Source organism: Zonotrichia albicollis, chromosome 2 (assembly GCF_047830755.1).
Source record: "Zonotrichia albicollis isolate bZonAlb1 chromosome 2, bZonAlb1.hap1, whole genome shotgun sequence".
In the NCBI taxonomy this organism is placed as follows: Eukaryota; Metazoa; Chordata; class Aves; order Passeriformes; family Passerellidae; genus Zonotrichia; species Zonotrichia albicollis.
The window spans coordinates 63,961,058-63,982,094 of NC_133820.1; the positions used below are offsets into that span (position 1 = coordinate 63,961,058).

The 21,037-nt window shown below is 38.7% G+C and overlaps 2 protein-coding genes across 20 annotated transcripts in view; one reads left to right on the forward strand and one right to left on the reverse strand.

The window, feature by feature from the left end:
* The first annotated feature begins 30 nt into the window (after window positions 1–30).
* On the forward strand, window positions 31–20,804 carry EXOSC8 (exosome component 8). Of its 2 annotated transcripts, XM_005482441.3 has the most exons (11): window positions 31–188; window positions 1,797–1,833; window positions 2,862–2,925; window positions 3,476–3,549; window positions 4,100–4,145; window positions 5,137–5,242; window positions 5,329–5,374; window positions 5,640–5,736; window positions 6,808–6,928; window positions 8,863–8,969; window positions 9,381–20,804. In XM_005482441.3, exons 1-11 carry the CDS (start codon window positions 172–174, stop codon window positions 9,494–9,496), a joined length of 831 nt encoding a protein of 276 aa, XP_005482498.1. In that variant the 5' UTR covers window positions 31–171; the 3' UTR covers window positions 9,497–20,804. The 2 variants fall into 2 exon arrangements, with proteins under 2 accessions (XP_005482498.1, XP_074391462.1); XM_074535361.1 differs by lacking the exons at window positions 8,863–8,969; window positions 9,381–20,804 and adding an exon at window positions 7,927–8,153.
* Window positions 9,522–21,037, reverse strand: part of SUPT20H (SPT20 homolog, SAGA complex component) — a 29,860-nt gene continuing 18,344 nt past the window's right edge. For 4 of the 18 annotated variants that reach the window (XM_074535351.1, XM_074535349.1, XM_074535348.1 and 1 more), the window contains exons 18-25: window positions 20,667–20,825; window positions 18,626–18,938; window positions 17,477–17,631; window positions 15,139–15,194; window positions 13,748–13,861; window positions 11,530–11,635; window positions 10,880–11,001; window positions 9,522–10,049 (exon numbers count right to left, since the gene is read on the reverse strand). In XM_074535351.1, coding sequence (XP_074391452.1) covers window positions 9,915–10,049; window positions 10,880–11,001; window positions 11,530–11,635; window positions 13,748–13,861; window positions 15,139–15,194; window positions 17,477–17,631; window positions 18,626–18,938; window positions 20,667–20,825 — 1,160 coding nt within the window. In that variant the 3' untranslated portion in view covers window positions 9,522–9,914. Of the gene's footprint in view, window positions 10,050–10,879; window positions 11,002–11,501; window positions 11,636–13,747; window positions 13,862–15,138; window positions 15,195–16,452; window positions 16,602–17,476; window positions 17,632–18,625; window positions 18,939–20,666; window positions 20,826–21,037 lie in introns of those variants that run through there. The other 14 variants (XM_074535358.1, XM_074535355.1, XM_074535357.1 and 11 more) reach the window with 10 other exon arrangements.

The following is a 21,037-nucleotide window of genomic DNA, read 5'->3' on the forward strand; positions in this document are numbered from 1 at the left end:
GCGGCCGCGCCGCCCGCCCGGTGCCGCTGGGAGCCGCCGGCGCCCCCCAGCGGTCAGGGCCCGGCAGCGCCGCCGCCCCTGTGGCCGCCGCTGCCGCCGGTCCGCCCGAGGAGGCTACCGGGAGGGCAGGCCGCCAGGGGGCGCCACATCCGGGGCGGAGACGGTACCGCCATGGCGGCGGCGTTCAAGTAAGTGCTGGGCCTGGGGACCGCCGTCCCATCGAAGCCGCGCCGCGGGTCCCGCCCGCGCCTCCCAGCGCCCCCCTGGCCGCGCGGAGACCCTCCAGGGCTCGATCCGGTCACCCCTCCGGCCGCGCGGGGACCCTTAAGGGCTTTATCCGGTCACTGCCCTCGAGGGCTTTATCCTGCTCCCCGGCCGCACGCGGGGGCTCGGCGCGTCTGGGAGGGATGGCGTCGGTGCTGCGCGGCTGTGGAGCCTCCGACGCGTGCGGGAAAGACTGAGCGAGCGGGGTTTGGCCAGCCGGGAAAACGCCCGGCAGAAAGCCGAGCTCAGTGAGGCCCGGAGCTGCCTGGTATCAGAACTGCAGAGTATGCCGAGGTGGATCCTTAGAGATCAGCGAGTGCAGCTCCTGGCTCTGTGCAGGATACCCCCAGGAGTCACCATGTGCCTGAGGGCGTTATCCATGCACTTTTTGGACTCGGGCAGTTATGATGCTGTGACCTCTGCCCTGGGGAAGTTCCAGTCCCAGTGCCCAATCATCCTCTACGTGACAAACTTTTTTCCTACTCTCCAACCTAAACCTCCCCTTACACAGCTGACCGAATTATAAGGAAGTTAAAATTGTAGGGAATTCAATGACTTCCCACTTACAACTACTCGTTTTAGAACAGGAAAATGGTTTGGGTCAGAGGGGATTTTCCCAGATGATCCAGTTCCAATCCCTGTGCCGTGGGCAGGGACACCTTTTGCTGGACCAGGTTGCTCAGAGCCCCATCCAGCCTGGCCTTGAACACTTCCAGGCATGGGGCATCCACAGCTTCTCTGGGTAGGCTGTCCCAGCATCCTTGATTCTATTGTGTGGCTTAGAAGCTTCAAACAAGGTTTAGCAAGTGCTGTTACATGAACTGTAAGACAACAGACCTTATGCTGGGTTTGTAATCCAGTGGTACTGGACCAACACATGTGGAGCCAACAGGAGCCAATTCATGCTGTCCATTATGTTGGTGATACCTCTGTGTGTTAGTTTGCATTTGGAAAACTTGCCTATTCCATTTATCTTTTTTCCGCCCCTGCCCCAGAAGCACTATTTTAACAAAACTGTGATTGCTTTGTTTAAATATTGGCAACACATTTATAAAAACTTTTTTTTTTTAACCTTAAAAATCCCTGCTTAAAATACTAATTCACAGGTACTGCTACTAGTGTATGATTAATAATAAGCATCAATTATTTCTTATCTGAAGCACTGCATGAAGCATATTTTGTAGTTTTACATTTTCTCAAAGATTCTAAGAAAAACTGAATAATTAAACATCTTTATACAGATCTTTGCATTGGTTTGCAGTCCTTGAACTAACAGATATTTCACACAGTGTAGTAAAATTTTCCTGTTTGCATTCCTTGAAAGATGAAAGCTAGCAGTTTTTGTTCAGTGTATGCACAGGCAGGTTCATTGTGAAAACATCTTTTTTTTTAGATTAGTTTAAAATTTCCTCATTGTTCTGTAACTGTATTGCAAAACAGCTTTGTCAGGCATCTTGATTCCCAGATTTTTTTTCCCTGTGTCTTGCCTACTAAGGAACTTGCATTTGAACTTCTCTTTCTATTTGTTCTAGAACTGTGGAACCACTGGAATATTACAGGAGGTTTTTGGTAAGTGAAACATAAGATGCCATATAAGAAAGCAAGAAAGAATTTTTTCTTTCTTGCTTCTGCTCTTCTAACTTGTCTGTATGGAAATATGAAACTATGGAAATAGAAACTGAAAAAAGCCCAACCCAAAAAACTGTCTGAGCAGGTGAAAAACTTTTGTGCTCTTCAGAACATGCTTTTCTTTCCATCTTTCCATGGTGTTGATGCTGTTCATCTTGATGGGTGAATGCTTCTGTTGGTCTTGAAAGCAGTTCAGGTTAAATTTGACCAAGATGGTGATGCAGGTTTTTGCCTAGTACAAAATGGTGTCAAACCAGGCTTTTAGATGCTACAAAAATTAGTAATAGAGACTATTGCTGCTAACCATGCACACTGTAACTGCGGGGGAAGAACACTCAGCAGCTGAACCTTAAGTTAGTTCAGCTGTTACTGAAGTTGTATTGACTTAGAAATGGATCCAGTATTATTGCAAATTTTGGTTCTCATAATTGAACCAAAAGAGTTTGCTTTTGAAAAGCTTGAAACTGCGGTGAGTAATCTAAAATGATGGAATATTGTTTCAGTTTCTAAAATAAGGGTTATGTGTGGTATTGATGGTATTTGAATGCTGCGTTTTCTTTTGGTGAAAGGTTTTTCTTTTGTTTTCTTTAGTTCACTCTAATTTTAAGAGCTCCACTAAGCAATGCAGGCAGTTAGAAACTCTCATTTTAACTTTACCAGTGTGTGTTCATTCTTGGATTATGTTCTGAATCTAATCTCCTGTAGTACCTACCCTTGAGACATCCGTCTATTGTTATAGTGTCTAAATAAATTTAAATTAATTTTAAAAAATCAGGAGTTTTCTTTTGTAGGCCTGTAACCACAAACTACATATCAGTTGATGAAAAGCCAGCTATAGACTGACTTTGTTTTCCCTAGCATTTTTGCTAGGGAAAACTCATATTTTTTATGAAGTTCTGTAGCAAAAATATTACCATGTTATTTGATAAAGTATGTTTTCTAATTTGAAGTTTGTAATTTTTCTTTAGAAGGAGAACTGTCGGCCTGATGGAAGAGAGTTAGGTGAATTTCGGACAACCACTGTCAACATAGGCAAGTGCTTATGTGGAATAATAATAATGGGGGAGGTATTATTAATATCAGGTTATAGCGGTGACCTGAATGACTTGCTAATTGGTTTTCTTGGTTCTTGTATTTGGAAACCAGGAAGAGGAAGGATTTTTCTTTACTGTTTCAACAAGCATGAAAGAGAATGTGGGCTACAATGGTGTCCTCAAGCATTGTTTTCAGTCCTGTTCCTGGGCTAATGTGCTCAGTGTAATTAGTCAGTTCTGCTCCTGTATGTGCAGCAGAGTTTAGGTGCCCTCACAAGTTTGCAGATGACACTGAACTGGGAGTGTTATCTGATATGCCAGAGGGTTCTGCTGCCATGCAGAGGGGGCTCAGCAGGCTGGAGAACCTCAACCATTCTGTATGATTGACTGTTTAATACAGAGATTCTGTCCCACTCTGGATTCAAGACTTTGCTTAGGCTGTGTTTAGTACAAAATGATGGAAGGTAAACACTCCATGAAGGTTGGATGTTATTTAGCGCCCTTTGAAGGGAAAATAGATTTTATTGAACAGTACTTTTTCTCTTCAGGTTCAATTACAACTGCAGATGGTTCTGCCCTGGTGAAGTTAGGAAATACCACAGTGATTTGCGGCATAAAGGCGGTATGGTTGGTTTTTATCTTTATTTATCTGTTCGCTGATTTAGTGCATTTGTGTTTAGAATTGATCGCCCTTGGAGTTACAATAATGTGCCAGTCAGATGCAATTACAGTCTTTCACCTGAGTTACTTCCAGACCTGAAAGTTAATATATAATGTAATTGTATAATCCTACCTGTATAGTCTGAGAACATGTATTTTTGTGATGCCCATTGTGTACAAAACTAAGGTCCTTGTTACTTCTAGATAAAAGCTCTGTAATTGAAAAAAGTTCCTGAACATGGATCAGTAAGCGCACTGGGAATGAGCTGGCTGGACTATTGAATGCCTTGTAGCCCCATCTCTACTGCTGGCCTGCCATGACCTACAAGACAAATGACTGTTCATCCCTGTACTGAGTTCTTCCATAGGAAATTAACAGAGAAGGAATGATTAAAAATGACTTGTAAATCTCATTGTAATAATAACTGGGAAGAAAACAACCATTTGTATATAGAACAACTGAAAAATATTTTGTACAAAATTCTTCATTTTTCTCTTTTGTATTTTTCCAGGAACTTGCTGCACCTGCAGTGGATTCTGCTAATAAGGGATATATTGGTAAGTGTTTCAGTATGGATCTGAGGTTTTGTATTGCTTCAGCTAAAAGGTTGTGGGAATTGTGTTCTGTAGATTTCTTAAAAGAATTCATTTGGATCAAATTTTATTATGACTCTTCAAATTAATTTCAAAATTGACATCTAGGCATCTAGAATTCCCTTTGCTTTGCTTGTGAGTTTTCTGTATACAGCTACCTTTTTGTTGCTGTTTCCAGGCTAGGCATGGAAGGAAACCTGCATCATTGTGTATATTAAGAGGGAGAGGGTACTCTATAAAAGATAGTGGCATGCATGGTTGTGCAAAGGCATGTTAACTTCTGTTTCAAAGTCCCAGTAGGCAAAAAATGTAACTGTTAAAAACTGTGAAATAAAACCTGTTTATTTCTCAGAGAACTGTAAGTCCCAGTGGTACCTCCTCACTCCTGTTTGGAGTTTCTTTGGAAATAAAATAATTCTGTGGAATTGAGAGACAAAGTCCCCTTTTTCTAAGGCATCTCCCAAGTATGTTGTTTTCAGTAAGCTTGACTATGCTTAGGTTTTTTCATGAATGTTTATGCATGTTTTTGCTTCAAGTCTAAAGCCTCAGGTTTTAATAGTTGATGGAAAGCAGACAGCATACCAGCAAAGTCAGGCAGTGGGATGGAAATGCTGCTGTTTTGATCTGCTGAAAAGTGCTTAATACTTAAAGAAGTGTTTGTGTGGGTCATGATAGAGAAGGATTATAAACAGAGAGTGGTAGCTAGGAGTATGTGCTTTTCCATGGAATATATAGTTTCTGAGTACAGAGAGTACTATAAGTTCTTTAATACAAACTCATGCATAACTTTATTTTTGAGGGGAGAATTAGGAAGGCTTGATTGAAAAATTCTTGGTCTTGCCTTTCATTTGAAGTACATAAAATAGTATTAATAGCATTTGTTACTTATTTTTTTATTTTTGATTACCCATTGCCTGTTTTCTTTGGTTTATGACTAATGATTCTTGCCACCTAGTTCCAAATGTGGAGCTGCCATCCCTCTGTGCAGAGAGGTTTCGCTCTGGACCACCTGGTGAAGAGGCTCAAGCAGCGAGCCAGTACATCGCAGATGTGATTGAAAAGTAAGAACCATCTTAGTGCTGTTAAAATACAAGCAAATCTGTCTTGGTGCCCTTTCATTGCCTTGCTTACTCTTATTTTATTTTAGTTCACAGATGATAGTGAAAGAAGACCTATGTATTGCCAATGGCAAGGTAAGTTCTGTCTCAGAACGAAGAGGGAGATAGTAACAAGATCACAGGACCTGTACACAAGTACAAATAAAGAAGGTATTTGAGGTTATAGGGGGTTTTAGTGTTGTTTGTGCTTTTCAGTCTTCATAGCTTAGTTTACTTCCTAAGTCCAAAAATCAAATGATAGAAATAAGTATCTGTATTTAGTGTGGCCAGAATTTTCTTATATATTAGACCATTTACTTAGCTGATGGAGTATCTCACATGTGCAAACCTTTTTTGATAGCTTGCATGGGTGTTATACTGTGATATCATATGTCTGGACTATGATGGAAACCTTCTGGATGCCAGTGTCTTTGCTTTGTTGGCAGCATTAAAAAATGGTAAGTCTTATTTAGAACAAGAGACATTCTGGTAAGTGTTGCTTGGAGAAATGCATCCGTTTTGAACCCTGCTAAGTGGGTAACTAGTTAACGGGACTGTTTGTTTCCTGTCATTTGAATGCAAATACAAGGTGGAAGTGATGGTGGGATGCCATAGGTGTGTAACACCTGGAAAATAGGATCTTTTTTGTACACTTATTATTGCTTTCTTAAAGGACTAACTGCTATTCTGCCACATGTTCTCTGGTGTCAGATACATGAGTCTTTCAGCAGTGACCATGAATAAGTTTAACATCTACATCAGGGTATTACTTTGATAATGTATTTTGCGTAGGCAGGAAGAGCTGTTGGAGGCTTTGCTTACAGATGTACTTTGTCACAACAGAATATTCCTTTCCTAGCTTAATGAATTATAGTTTGTAAAAAAATGTGTGGCCTGACTGTTTGCAGGTGTGTGGCTTATAAATGCATGAAGGAGCAGTTTAAAGGGAAGCTTATAGCAAGGCCTTCCTTTCTAACTGTGAATTGCTAGCCTTGGAATTCCCCTAGCTACTTGGCTCTTGTCCTTGTCACTAGCAATGTGTGGGTAGTCACAGCAAGAGGCAAGAGTTAGCTGAAGGTCAGGTTGCACTGTTTCTACAGATATATACAATTCATGACATGAGACTACATTACTACTTTTTATATGCCCAGTAGACTTGGGGGAAAAACACTTTTGGTTAAATATTCTAAAGTATTAGAATCTAAAGTACTAGAGTCTGAAGTATTTTAATTGTGTGGCATTTTGGAAGTAGAAAATATTTCTGTGTAAGGAAAAAAGCTTCTGTTACCCTCAATACAAAAATCAAACACTTCCTTGAACAGGTCATTCTAAGCTAAATACTTTCCTTGAATTCAAGAATGATTTGTTTTTTTTGTAGAGTATAATTAATGTAGGAAAAACGATTCTGATTGATTTTCAGCAGGTTAAGAGAACAGCTTAAATATTTCAGTAGTTGTTAACATTTCTAGGCCTGTTTAATATTAGACCATGTTTAATATTAGACCATTGTAATTTTTTCATCTCTTCAGTGCAATTGCCGTTGGTTACGATAAACGAAGAAACTGGTTTATCAGAAGTTAATTTAAAACAGAAGAATCCTTTGATTATCAGAAAGCATCCGGTTGCCACATCATTTGCTGTATTTGATGAGTAAGTTCCAAACTGTTTTGTACTTTATGGAAATAACAGTGTTTGTAAAACAAATGAAAGATGGAAGATGCCACTGATGATGTTTGTGCACTTCTGCCAAGGACCAGAGTGGAGCCTCAGGCAATGTTGCTCCACCCGTCTTAAATCCACAGCCTCTCTCATTGAAGGGGCCTCTAGTTCTGTGATGTAAAGAGTTCACAAGACAAAGTGCAGTAAAAATAAGCTTAAAAGTACATGGATGGGTACTGTTTGAGGTTTTTGAAGTATCTTTAAGATGAAAATGTTACCAGTGCAATTAATGTTTCAGAAGCCTGTGTAAGTAACTGATAGAAAGGATGGCAGTGTTTGAACAGCTTATTCCAAGGATGTAGTCAACAAAGGAGGTAGGAAGTAACAGTCCAGTTAGAACAACAGAACCCCTGGATAACTGAAAACATAATTACTCAAGGTGAAGTGTAGCCAGCATGCTTAAGTCATTGTTCATGTAGCAAGAGAATCTGATTATGAGAATTCAAAGTAATCACATCTGGTAACTTGACTCCTCATCTGAAATTGTCTACTGGGTCTTCCTTAGGTCAAGAATGTTAAAAATGTGTCCTGCTGCTATTTATAAGAAATGCAGTCATTTCTGGTGACATCCATTTGCAAAGTAGAAAGTGACAGGATAGTGATCACTCTGCTCTTCAAGATTTAGGTCTGTTTGGAGATTATGGGGGGTTATGGCACATTAAAGTTTATTTACAGAAATTATTAGTAGGGGCCTTTCATCCAAATAACAAATGATGTGGGGAGAGCATTAATGTCAGTTGTTGACCAAGTGATTACCAATGCATCAGAGCAGGATATTATTGGTACTTTAGAATGCCTCTGTTAATTGCTTTAGTACCATTTCTGCTGGGTCTGAAGTTGGATGTACACTAAGTGTTTGAGTAACGTACTAGGCAGACAGCTGTCAGTAAAGTATTATTTACACACTAATCACATATACTTACACATAGACCAAAAAGCTGCCTGGGGAAGAAGGCTTTCCATGACTGTCTGTTGGGCTTTGTTTCCTTCCCTGAAACCAACTGTTGCATCAAACAAGTTACTGAAGTCTCCTTTTAGCTTCTAGAACTAAGTACTGAAGGGGTGTCTGCCTGTGTTGTGTGGTTTGCGTTGGTTTTATTTTTTATTTTTTTTTTTAATTCTGGTTAATAGCTCTTTCAATAAAATGCTTTACATACTCTGGCTTCCAGAGGCAGTTTTCTTCTGCATAAAAGGCCTCCTTGAATAAATAGAAGTGGTAATGGAAGTGGTAGGTTGCTGGTTAGTGTGGCCATGGCTGAGGAGCACTGCTGCAGGGCTGCTCCTGTGGCAGCAACCTGTACATCAACAACAGCCATGCACTGAACTGCTCATGTGACAGCATGAAAGCCAAAATAAACTGTCTTAAGCAACCCAATGAATCTGGTTTTGAACTATTCCCAGTCTGAGTGATGTTAACAGTTCACTGACAACAAACTGAGAACCACTTTGGTGAACTTGCCAGTGGCAATCAGTTTTGCTTTAAGGTGTCTGGTAGAAATTAGTGCAGCCTACACCTAAAACCAATGCCAGTCTTCAGCGTAACTACAAAATAACAACTCCAGTCTTTCATATTACATACTGCAAATAGCAATTGAGTGGCATTTTCCTGCAACGTCACAGATTTATGAAACCGCTTATATGCCTATTTTCCACAGTCACAAACACATGATTATGTGGACTCTCCCACATTTTTTGGCTTTTTTTTCCTTTCTTTTAAAATTGGTGCATTTTGGTAGGAAAACAGATAAGCTGGAACACTAAATCCATCTACAAGTATTTTGTAAGACTGCAGTAAAAATTGTATTTTGCAATAACATTAATGGAGCAATGTATACCAACATATGTGCATGCATTTCTTTCACAAGCACATTACTCATTGTTGATCCAACTGCTGAAGAAGAAGATTTAGCAACTGGAACAGTAACCATTGTAACTGATGAAGAAGGCAGACTGTGTTCTGTCCATAAACCAGGTACTTCTAAATTTCCTACAAAGAAGCCTATGAGAGACGATGATGTTAGGTCAAGAAAAGATTCTGTACCTGCTTTGCTTTGTGAGATGCAGGTGCTTTATAGTAACAGTGTCTGCCTGAATAGTCATTAAATTACCTGCTCTTGAAAGGAGTTTTAAGATGGTGGGTGGCATGACTAAAGTTCAAGAAGCAGTCACAGGAGAGGACTAATTGTGGGCATGTCTCCTGTTACACCTCTTGTTTATTTCCATTATCTTTGCCTGAAGCTAGGGCTGGGAAAGCTGTATGCTCCCCAGTGAAAGGGAGCTGGTAATGGTAATTAATGTATTAATACTTGCATTTGGAAAGCACAATTAGATACACATAACTGAAGTTTAAATAGAAAATCAAATTGTTCTCTTCAATGTTTAGGTGGAAGTCCTCTTACAGGAGCCAAGCTTCAGGACTGTATCACCAGAGCAATTACAAGACACAAAGAAGTAAAGAAGCTCATAGACAAAGTAATAAAAAGTATAACACCCAAGTGAACAAAAAGAGAGCTCTTTTCAAAAATGGATTTGTAAAAATTGTATTTGTTACAGTGTTCACAAACCTTTTATACTAAATAAACAAATATCAATACTACATTTACAAAGTTCATCTTTTCTAAAATGTTTTTCACCCTCATTCTATGTACAATGCTGTTGACTGGTAAAAAATACAAGATAAAACATTCTGTTAAAAAATTAAGTGACTAGAGGAAACCAGATCCTAGCCACTTTATAGATTAAATTTTTAAGTTCTGTAGGGTTGGCTTCCAAAATCAGTTCATTTCTTTTAGTGTAATGTCAAAAGTTCATTTTCCCACCAGTAATATAAAACACTAATTTTATTTTAAGCCTTTTCCTTAACAATCTGAAAAAAAAATCCCCTTCCAATCAATTTTTTTGTGGGGGGAGGCAAGTCTCATGATTTTGGAGGGGCTGATGTGCCTCTTTTCCTTTTACTTTTTGAGTGGCTGCCTGAATGTTGATGATGCAGGTGAGCTGCTTGTGCTGCTGCCGCTGCCATAGCCATTTGATGCTGCAAGAATCGCAACTGCTGCCATGGAGGAGAAGGGAGAAAAAGCTTGTTAGTGTTGACTATAAAGCTTTCACACCAGGAAGAATGAAGAGGGAGAGAGAAAGAAAAAATAAAGAAGCACCAGGTTGACAAAAGGAACACACCATGTACTGGGGCAGTTGGGTACAGTCAAGCAGCACCAGTGGCACAGAAGCCTGCTGAGGGCACAAGCTAACATTTTACATGTGAATGTGCACAGCTTTGTTTCTTTGCCCTTGCTCTTCATTGCAGTAACTGCAGTAACTCAGCAACTTCACTGAGTGTTTGGGTTACACAGTACCTTCCTAATGTGATAGCTTCTCAGTGTATGCATTGTATGAATTTTCTGTATATATTACAAACATGTGACTGTGTGCTAAAAAATGCTAAAATTTTTTTATGAAGCACCTGAATGGTAAAGGAGCTTTGCAAAGCTCTTGCTTTCATGTACTGACTGTAGCAGGGCTACATTTGAAATTCCAGGTGCTTACATCCATGCCATTTTGAAATCTATTGTCACCTGGTATAGTATTTAGATATGTGCCACAAGCACCCCTTGAATGTTTGCAAATCAGGAAGGTGGAGGGCTTAAACGAATAAAAATAAATTCAGTGCTCCAAGCTGAGAGAACCACAGATTTCAGGTCCTGCATGATAGTTTGCCAAATACATGTTGGTTTTGTTGTTTGTTTTTTCTTTAAATTTGCGAGACCATAACTGCATTAATTAAACAGAGAGCTCAAGAGGGCAATATTTTGGATTTTGGAGCCAAGAATTGTATTTTTAATTTGATTTTTTTTTAACACAGTCAGAGTGAAGTTGCTGGATTACTTGTATCTGTTGCTGCTGCAAGGCTTGTTGTTGTTGCTGTTGCAAGGCAGAAGAGAGCTGGAGTCTCTGCTGAGGAAGGCTTTGCCCAGGTCTGTTCACAGCAGAGCCAAGCTGAGACAACACTGAGAAAGGAGAAGGGGAAAGCAGGCAGGTCAAAGAAGTCAGATTGAGTTGGTCAGGGGAGGAAGACATAGGAATACAGTGTAACAGGAAAGGGGGATCAATTGAATTAGTTTCAGAGTCAGATTTGGAACAGTGCAGAATAAAGTATACATGATATACATACTCTGTTAGTTAATTAGATTATGAAGTGCTTGTGGAGACACAAAGGTTTCTCACACTGGATGTTAAGCACAGAGTTAAAGAAACATTCCTTAATGAAGTCTGGCATGAAGTTCGCTGCATTTTCATTTTGTCTTAAGTGTAACTTGCTTTCATGTGATACTATCAATTGATGGCACTTAACTGCCAAACAAAGCAGAGAAGTGCATGTTTTAGAAGTTGAGTATTTCTCATAGAATTCATGTCTTGATAATAAACAGTAAATCATTGTGATCTAACGTAAGATTTCCTTAAGACCAAACTTCATTTCAGTGTGAATTTATCAACATAAACACTTCGCTACAAAAGGAGGCTCAGCAAGCACATACCTGTGGCTTGAGGTTGCATAAAATTCCCTACTCCAGTCAGGTTAATTACAGCAGCTTGTTGGGCAGATAATGCCTGATCTTGATTGGATGGACCTTGGTCAGACCCCTAGCAAAAATGAAAAGCTTGATCCTTATTACCAAACTTTCGTATCAATGAATAAGCAAATAAAGCCAGTGTGAAGGCAAAATTCTGAAGTGCCATTTAAAAACATTTAATGCTACGTCATCCAGTATGTGCCAGATACAGGCTAGTGTAGTCACTAACAGCAGAACTAACAGATACTGAATACCCCAGAACAGCTTTGTTTTGGCAGAAATGGTAGTGCTCCTGTTACTCAGCAGAAGTCCACATAGTTTTCAATTTCTCTGCAGTCTAGCAGAGACTACACTTCCTGGTTGTAATCTTACAACAATTTCCTGTCCCACTCCCAGCCCCAAAGTCTTCAGGGGCCCCTGAAATACCCATGTGCAAAGGTCCTAATCCATCAAAGTGTGCAAAGGCTGATGCATTCCCATGTTTGTATTGTGCTACACATCTAAATTTCATAAAAATACACACCCTGCTTTTAAAATCACATTATCAGAACACAGTAGTTTTCACAGTAATCACTTAAACGGAATTAATGGGAGTCTGACCAATGTCTCCTGGAGTCAAAGGGTGCTGAATTATGACCTCTTTTAGGACTTAAATTACGCACTGATTTATAACAAAGGAAAATAAAGCATTATATGTACAATTCATTATATGCATGGCTTATGAGTCAGAAAAAAGATGGTTCAGTCCAGGAGTTGCAATGCTTCTTCAGCATTACATTATAATGCTACTAAGATCTAGGAAAACCAGACCAAAAGATTGCATGTTGAGACATCATCACCTCCATGATGACTAGGAGTCATAGAAACACCATGTGGAGAGAATCCCTAAGTATGACAGAGAATGCATGTTCGTATTATATTGGTAGCACAGAAAATTGTTGCTGTTTTTGGGCCTAAGTTTTTCACTAAGCACTGTGAGCACATAACATTCCTATCTGTTCCAAAGCTAAGGAATCTAGCATTCATAATATCTCATTTTAGCCAACAACCCCCTCCTCTATAATGCAAGGTATGAGAGAAGTTCCTTAGGGCGGTTGAACCAATGCAGAGATTGATTTTCTCCCGAACTTCCTGCCACAAGAACTATGCTTACGTCAGCCTTTTTATAAATGCCCTTGATGCTCAATATCTAGAAAATAAAACCCAACAGTACAAGGTCAAGTTACTTTTTTTTTTTTAGTAGTTCAATGACTAGCTGACATTCAGAGATTCGGATGCTGTGAACAAATTGCAAAGTTTCCCATTAAACCTTCCCACAATCCAGAACAAGGCCTGTGGCACAGGAGGCTATATATACCATAAAAAAAATCAGAGAGGCATCTTATTTATGAACAGCCTACAGTCTCACAAGTCAAATTATGACTAACTTGAGTACCCAGTAGAGAGTATTTGGTTAAACAGAAAGCTTGTGTGTCTGAGAACTCAAAAGCAGAGCAGCTAGTTTTCTCATACTGCTGCATCAATGTTGGTTAGGATTTTTAAGTACTAACCTGGTACTTGTACCTTAGGATTTTAAGGTGCAACTGACCACTCAGAATTTGTCATTTAAAGATGGATCGGTGTCTTATCAAGACTCCAGATTTCCTCAGTGATTAAAGCCTTTAACACTTATTACAGGCAGCAGCAGAGCAAATCTCTTAAGATTACAGCTTTAAAGACGACTTGTATTTCCTTTGGTGCAAGGAAAATTCTGCTGAACTACAGCAGTGAGGTTTGCAGGCCAACTCACAGCAGTGTCAGTAACAAGTGTTTGTTTCTCTGTTATAATGCTGACTGCATTTTTTCTCTGTTCATCTGATATATCTGTTAGTTATGATAAACAAATCACTAAGCTGATTTTACACCACTCATACAGTGGGGCTGGCTCTCTTCATGACAGAATTAGACAATGCTCAGCAGTTATAGCTTTTCTATACAGGATACAAATAAAGAAGTATAACCCAGCTCCAGCCATAGCAACAGAGCCACTGCACTCTTTACTGTTTGAGAAAGTTTAGGAGGAAGAGTTTCCTCCCCCTCTGCTTCAGATCCATGGGTAATGGCTCATTTACTTGTGGAGATGGGGAGAATAGGAGGAACTGTTTCATCCATGCACCCCAGACTGAGGGCTGTTAGCACACACCTGTTCTCCCTGCTGCTGAGGACTACAGGTTGTAGGCTGCTGAGATTGCTGCTTTGGAGAAAACTGTGACAGCTGCTGCTGGAGTGGGTTAAAAATAAATGAACCACCTGGAAGCTGTTGAAGATTAAAAACAAAAGGCATAATTCAATCAAACTGCTGAGTTTCCTACTGTTCTAGGATGAAGATTGTATTGATAGTTGTGTACTTCCCAGGGGCTTGATTTTTGTTTTGTAATGCCTTTAAAGTCAATCAATTTACAATTGTTGCTGTTTCTGAAAAAGGCTCATGCTCTGAAAACAAACTTGAATGAACTGACAGAAAGGTATTTCCATAGGAAAATGTATTTTAATTATTTTAATTAAAATGGCAGATACTGTACTGATACTGGAAAGATAAATGACAGTCTTCAACACCACTGTATATAATTTCCACTTTCAGAATATTCCACTGAATTTTAATAGATAGTGAAACAGCCTTGAGTCCTTTCCCTTACCCCAGCTTTAATTGCACTTATTTCAGCTGAATTGTTCTTGGTTTATATGAGTGGCAGAGCTAGCTTGAAAGAACGTCCTTCATGGAATCATTCAAATACAAGCATTTAATTCTATAGAAGAGCTCCACTCTGACATAATTGCCTCCTGTGCCTGCCCTTTCCATCTTTCTGGAGTGTACGAGTGGGAAGAGGAAGTAGCAAAGCTGGTAGTAATTTTTTGAAGCGTGGTGAAATGTATGTGGAACACCGAAGCTGCAATTCTGCACCTGCATCTGGCAGCTGACTGCAAGGTCTGGGAACTCCGCCCAGTTCCACAAATAACCCCTGCTCTGCTTTTAAATGCAACTCTGATATAACAAATATCTGCTCATGTTTGTATTTGTATGTATGCTTAGTGCAAATAAAGCATTTACAGACCTTCCAAATTCCCTATGTTACATGAACTTTCATTTCTAAAACCTCTTGAAACCTATTACTGCACCTACCTGTGCATGCTGAGCTTGGCTTTTAGGCATTCTATGTGTAACCTCTGAGTGATTCTGTTTTGTACAGTATAATTGTAACTTTAGTCTGTGATCTGCAATGAAACCTTAGGCAAATCCTGAAAGATTGTATTTTAGGGTTAATCTTTTGAATTCAGATGTCAGCATCTTTATATTGTTACTGAGAATTATCTGCTTTTTTCTGAGCTAGGAATATAACTTCCACCTTGTATGTCTATGGAGATGTTTTTTCTCTTATTCTAAGCCTTTTAAATAAGCAATTAAGATTTGCAGTAAATGGTCTGACCACCTGGCTCCAAAGATCTGTGTGGGGCAGTGCAGTAAGCAGCACTAAGCAGGTCTCTACAGAAAGATAAGAAATTATCATTATTATTGTGTCCAAGTATATAAATTACCTGTAGAAGATTTAAGGGCCGAAGATTTGATGTATTTTTCAAACCAAATGGGCTGCCTGTTAAAGAAAACATCTTTTTATTAGTAGTGAGTCTTTACTCAGTTCTATTTGTGTTTTGCAGTACACCTTTCCACTGGGACTATTTCTAAACATATGGAAGTTGGAAAACTGGCAAGTGTAAATTGAGTGTAAACTTAATACTAAGTGTATAATAATACAAGTATAATAAAAATGTAATACTGGCAAGTGTAAATAAGGTGTAAACTTAATACAATGCTGCATTTTCCATAATGCAGCTCATAGTTATTCAGACTCAAAGTGCACAAGAGCTGACTAAATGGAAAGAAACCTGTATCTCTACATTAACATTATACCCTGTGACCTATAACCTGTTGGTGCATTTACACAAAGGTGATTGTGGAGAACACCACAGCAGTTATTTTTCAGTGATCCTTCTTCTGCCTTTAAAAAGCTTTACTGTTTGTACAGTAAATCTAAAAATGTCCAAGGGCTCCATGAAGTAATACACTCTTACAATCTTTAAAAGAAAATAATCCCACCCCAAATCTGAGTGACACTCCAGTAAGACAGCAGCTCTCAAAGAGAAGCCCTGGAGGTCTTGCACAGACCTAGCTCAGCTCATTACCTGCATCTGTTGTGTGTGGGTGACAGCACAGCATGTACAAAAATGTGACACCTAACTGGTAGAAGTTGATAGTGCTTGAAAGGACAGAAGTAGACTAAAAGCAATCCTCATGAAGTGAAGAAATGGTCCAAAACTCAGTAACACTGATTTAAAAAAAGACAAATGACCAAGTACAAAATTGTAACTATCTTTGCGTCTATACAGCAAGAAAGGACATGTGAAGTTACAGGTCACAAACATATCCAAATCATCCATATCACAAACTACAGAGCACACAAAAGAAAAGAACCTCTCCACACAGTTTCCATTTATAAAATTCACTGTCACAAGATGCTGTAGAGATTCCGAAAATACACATGGGTTCAAAAACCAATTAGATAAATCCACAGACTAGAAATCTAGCACAGGATATTAAGCACAAAGATCCATGTGGATATTCTTCAGCTGAGAAAGTCTCAAAGCTGTAGATTGCCAGAAGAGGTACAGTTGTAGACAAGGGATGTTTCATTTCACATTTTTGTCTCATCTCAAACACTCTCCTCAGTATCCTCTAATGGCAACTGTCAGAGACAGAATATAAACTGGATGGATTTTTGGCCTAAACCAGTAAAGCCATTCTTATGTCAAGGCAATGCTGTTGCAAAAAATACAGATAAAAAACAGGCAGACCTCATTTGGGGAAATGTTAACAGGAATGTTGTGAAAGAGATGAGATGCATTTATTCTGCTGTGCTCCACAGTAGTAAATCAGCCAAGCTCAGGCTTGTGTCCCGTTTTGGTTATCACATTTTAAGAAGGATGTAAGCAAATTGGACAGTCTAGAAAAGAGTGACAGGATTATGAAAGGTTTGAAAAATACGACCTATCAGAAAAAGACAAATGTGGGACATGACAGCATGTTTGATACTTAGAAGGTAAAGAGAAAGAGTGAACAACTATTTTTCATATCTGAAGAATATAAGAGGAAAAAAAAATTGCAATTCAGGAGATGCATTGTAATTAGAGGGAAACATTTTGCATGGATAATGAGCCACTCCAAACAGCTACTGAGGAAGACTGGAATCTTCTTCAGTGGAAATATTTAAATACAGTTTATATAAACATTGGTTCAGTATGGTTTAGACAGATTTAACTCTTAGTATAAGGGATGGATATCTTGAAGTCTTCTACTGTTCTCATTCCATAACCATACATTAGACTCTTTTTTATTATATGTTCAGAAAAAAGAAACTGATAATTTAAATTGTGCTTTTAAGATTTATATAGTTGCATTTGAAGGCAATAAGGAACTACTTAATTGTTGTACAAGAATAGAGTAGTACCAGGGCTAGAATAAAATGCCCCACACATTTAGAAAGTGAGGCCTCTTTCTAATTTCAATCATGACTTTTTTCTGGCAGTCATCATTATCAAAATTTCATTTAAATTTGGAGTTTCTTCTGAACTTCTTACTGAGTGCACCAAACAATCCAGGTTTTGACTGTGTACCCCCAGCGCAGCTCACCAAAAACCAGCTTAAAACAATCTCAACACAGCCTACATCTTGAATACAAAACGATGTATGTTTTTCCTGAGCTCCAGCCATCAAATACACAACCTCTTCACACAAAGGCCACTTCAGTGCACTTTTCTCACAGAATGTTTTCACACTGTCCCTGTCTGAAGGGTGGCTTTTCCACTCAGTCACACTGACCTGCTTGGGAGGCAGATTGCATTGCAGCGGGCAGCGCACTTGGTACCAGACCTCCTGGGGGTAAAATGCCACTCAGATTTATACCTGCAGGGGCTATGGCACCAGTGTTGCACCCCAACATAGGGTTTGAACCACTCATCAGTGACTGTGCTCCACTGTAGAAGAGGAAAGACAACACATCAAACCCAATTGGCACAATTAAGTCTGAATAACTAAACTGTCGCCCTCTGTCTCATGGCAAGTAAATCAGTAGCTTGCTGTAAATTATGGAACTATGGATAAAGCATCAATGCAGCTTAAAAAAAATCATTTTGCCTAGAGCATAAGATATATTTGATATTATGAGCACATACTGGTTTTTTTCTTCTTTGATATGAACTGTTAAAAATAAACCACAAGTGGTCCTTTCATTCTAGAAATACTAAAGGGCCAACAGTCTGCAAAATGGTTGTACTATCGTAAAAGGAACAGGTTTGCTCTTTTTTCCCTATAAAAAAAGTCTAATTTATCAACAGTGACCAGCTGCTGAACACCTTAGCTAGGCAATTTGAATGTCTGATACCTGCATTGAAGCACACTATGTGTCTTACACTGACCATCGTAATCGCAGGATTTTCTATAGTCTAAAAAGCAGTTCATGTTATACCATACCATCTATTCTTGACAGCATTTATTTCCTTCAAACCACAAAATGAGTTTTAAGGATCAAAGAGTATTTCACCTCAATGCTTTTTCAAATGGATAGAAACGAATCTGTTCCCATTTTTCATTTAGATTGGTCTGCATATGATATCTACTTCCCCTCTGATTAATAAAAACTTTTCAAACTTACAGAGCAACACCTCAGAAATCACTTAAATTGAGATAAAGCCTTCAGAAATGAACCTATATGACTCCACAAAGATGAAAGCAATAAAGGCCTTTTTTAACATATCATTTCAATACTCTAATAGTAGGTGACTTCTATCTGAGAAATACAAATAGTTTCTAGTGGCTCTTCACTTTGTAATTATGAAGTGAGTGATCATTTTGTACTGCAGATCCTGAAAAATATTTACCCTAATGGATGGTGGACAGTTCTGGACCACATCCCCTCCCACCAACCAACCCCCATGGCAAATTAAGAAACCATCATAACAAAAGACTTACCACACAGAGCCCACTACATTGATGAAGTTAAGTCCTGCAGGGTTTGCCATGACCTGGGTGGAGGTTGTTCCTGTAGTAATGGATGTTACCATGGTGGAAAGAGGAATGGTCATTACAGGCAGTGCCTGGCTCAGAGACATTTGCTGCTGAGCAAACGGGGTTAACAAAGTGGGCTGAGGGGTGAAGCCTGAATCTTGGGGAGTAGGGGTGGCAGAAAGGGTAATAGGAGTTGAGCTCTGAGCATCAGGAAGGTGTGGGGTCGATGAAGGGGTGTTGGTTGGAGTAGGAGTAGATGGTTTAGGAGTTCCAGACCCTGCTCATTGAGAAAAATAAAAAGTGCTAGTTTGTTATAAAAGGCCAGTCCTTTTGTATAAGGTTAATGGAATCTTAGCACTGACAATTTCTTCCATTTTTTAGATTGCAAGTGTTAATTTCTACATGACAAGTGTAGCAGCACACATTCGTTGTTAAGGATGCAGTATAATCACAAAGAAAATCCATTCTCCATGCTTCATTCCTTGTAGCATACACCAATTTCTATTTTCCTTTAAGGCTTCCATAATCTATCATACATCAAGTCATAATTCTATTCAAGAATACTTAAAATAATTTCTTAGTGACCATTTTAATCTAATTAATGTTTGTCCTAAACAAATAGTATCCATGTACTGCCTGCACAATAGGTTGTGTTAAAAACTTACAATGGAAAACAAGAGTCAGCAAGATCATGTACAATTTCAATGATCATGGGGCTGATCTAAATTTCATCATAGTCAAACTGCAATCTTCCAAGTAATGATCAAATAAAAAGCAACTATCTAATATTTAAGAACCATAGAAGAGGATAATACTGCATCTTTAAAAGCTACTGTGTAATTCTCTCTACTTAAATGTAACACACACAGCTGTAGTTGTTGTGGATGAAGTAGGCAAAGCCTATCAATAGAAAAACAAAACAAAACCAAACCCCCAAAAAGCTTGAGCTGTTTTTTTTTGTTTTTCTTTTTTTTTTAAGCTTTTATGTCCTGCAGAAAGAAAGGAAATAAATATGAATGGTGACCAGAGCCTTAAAGTAACTGTGTGCAGCAGATTTACACAATTCTTAACACTAACATAAATCCAGACTCAGTATTTTGGAAGAAAACTTAAGTTTTCTTTTTTATCTTGTGCAAAACAAGAAGGCAGAAAAGTTACACCTTTTGAGCTACCCAGGTTTTAAATTATTTAATGCAAAAAGCATATTATAATACCATGCAGGATACTGGAATGTGCAGTATACAAGTATTCATTAAAAAATTTGAGAAGCTGCAGCTGTGGTTTCCTCTTTGTACAGATCTGTTCATGAAATGGCTCAAGACACATACATGTTTTAGAAAACATTTATGATCTACAGCTAAGATTACAATGATCCTGTCAATGTTAATGAAAATACTTTAATTAGGATGTTGCTTCTGATTGAAATTTGCATTTTTACACCTGAGAATATGGTGCTATCATCAGCAGCATCACCACCACACTTGCAATCAGCAATGATTTGTAAAACAGTGTAGGAGTGTTTTTAAAAAATCATCTTATCGTTTATTGTATCATCACCTTGGGACTGATCAGATTATATACATACACAGATACACAACTGCACCAGCTCCTATAACATTTAAAAAACCAGATGCTTAAATAATGTAAAGGCAAATTGATCTAACATACTGTTTTTACACTGGAGGAAAAAAAATCTACACTTTGGAATTTATCTCATCACATCATCTACCAGCCTTTCATATATGAGGAGATCATGCTAATTGCAGAAAATGTATTAAAACGTATACACAGAGGGTGCATACATATATATACAGAAAACGAACACAGTTACAATAAACATAAAATACATACAGTGAACAAGAGACCTGCCTAAAGCTGCACAACTTATACAATTTAGGGTACACTGTACACTTAAGTTTCATCATTCCACAGGTTAAGAAGTTTATCTCAGGAAGCATTTATGCAAAAGCCTAAGATTTAATGGAGAATTTAGGTCGTGACTCACTTTGTGAAGAGCTCGCAGGAGACATGGCAGCTGGAGAGAGCATGCTAACTTGATTAAGATCCATAGATTGTTTCCGAGAAAGACCAGGAGGCTTAGAAGGAGGAGGTGGAGTTGGGGATTTTAGATGGCCACTTGACTGTTGTGAACTAAAAATATTACCTGAAAAAGCATAATTAAAATACATTACTATTCTGTGAGTACATGCTACCTTGAATATTAAGATAGAATTTTATGAACTATATAATCAGAAACTAAAAAAAAAACCCATGCTCTTCTCACAGATAAGATTCTGGTATTTTTTAATTAAATCTTAACTAAAGGGATATACTTTCATTTTACAACAGGCAGATCATGTTAAAATTAGATGTTTG

Excerpts from the sequence above, each read along its gene's own strand:
- EXOSC8 (XM_005482441.3), top strand. Across the intron at positions 2,926-3,475 it reads GACAACCACTGTCAACATAG|GTTCAATTACAACTGCAGAT; the intron begins GCAAGTGCTTAT and ends TTTTCTCTTCAG. Across the intron at positions 4,146-5,136 it reads TGCTAATAAGGGATATATTG|TTCCAAATGTGGAGCTGCCA; the intron begins GTAAGTGTTTCA and ends CTTGCCACCTAG.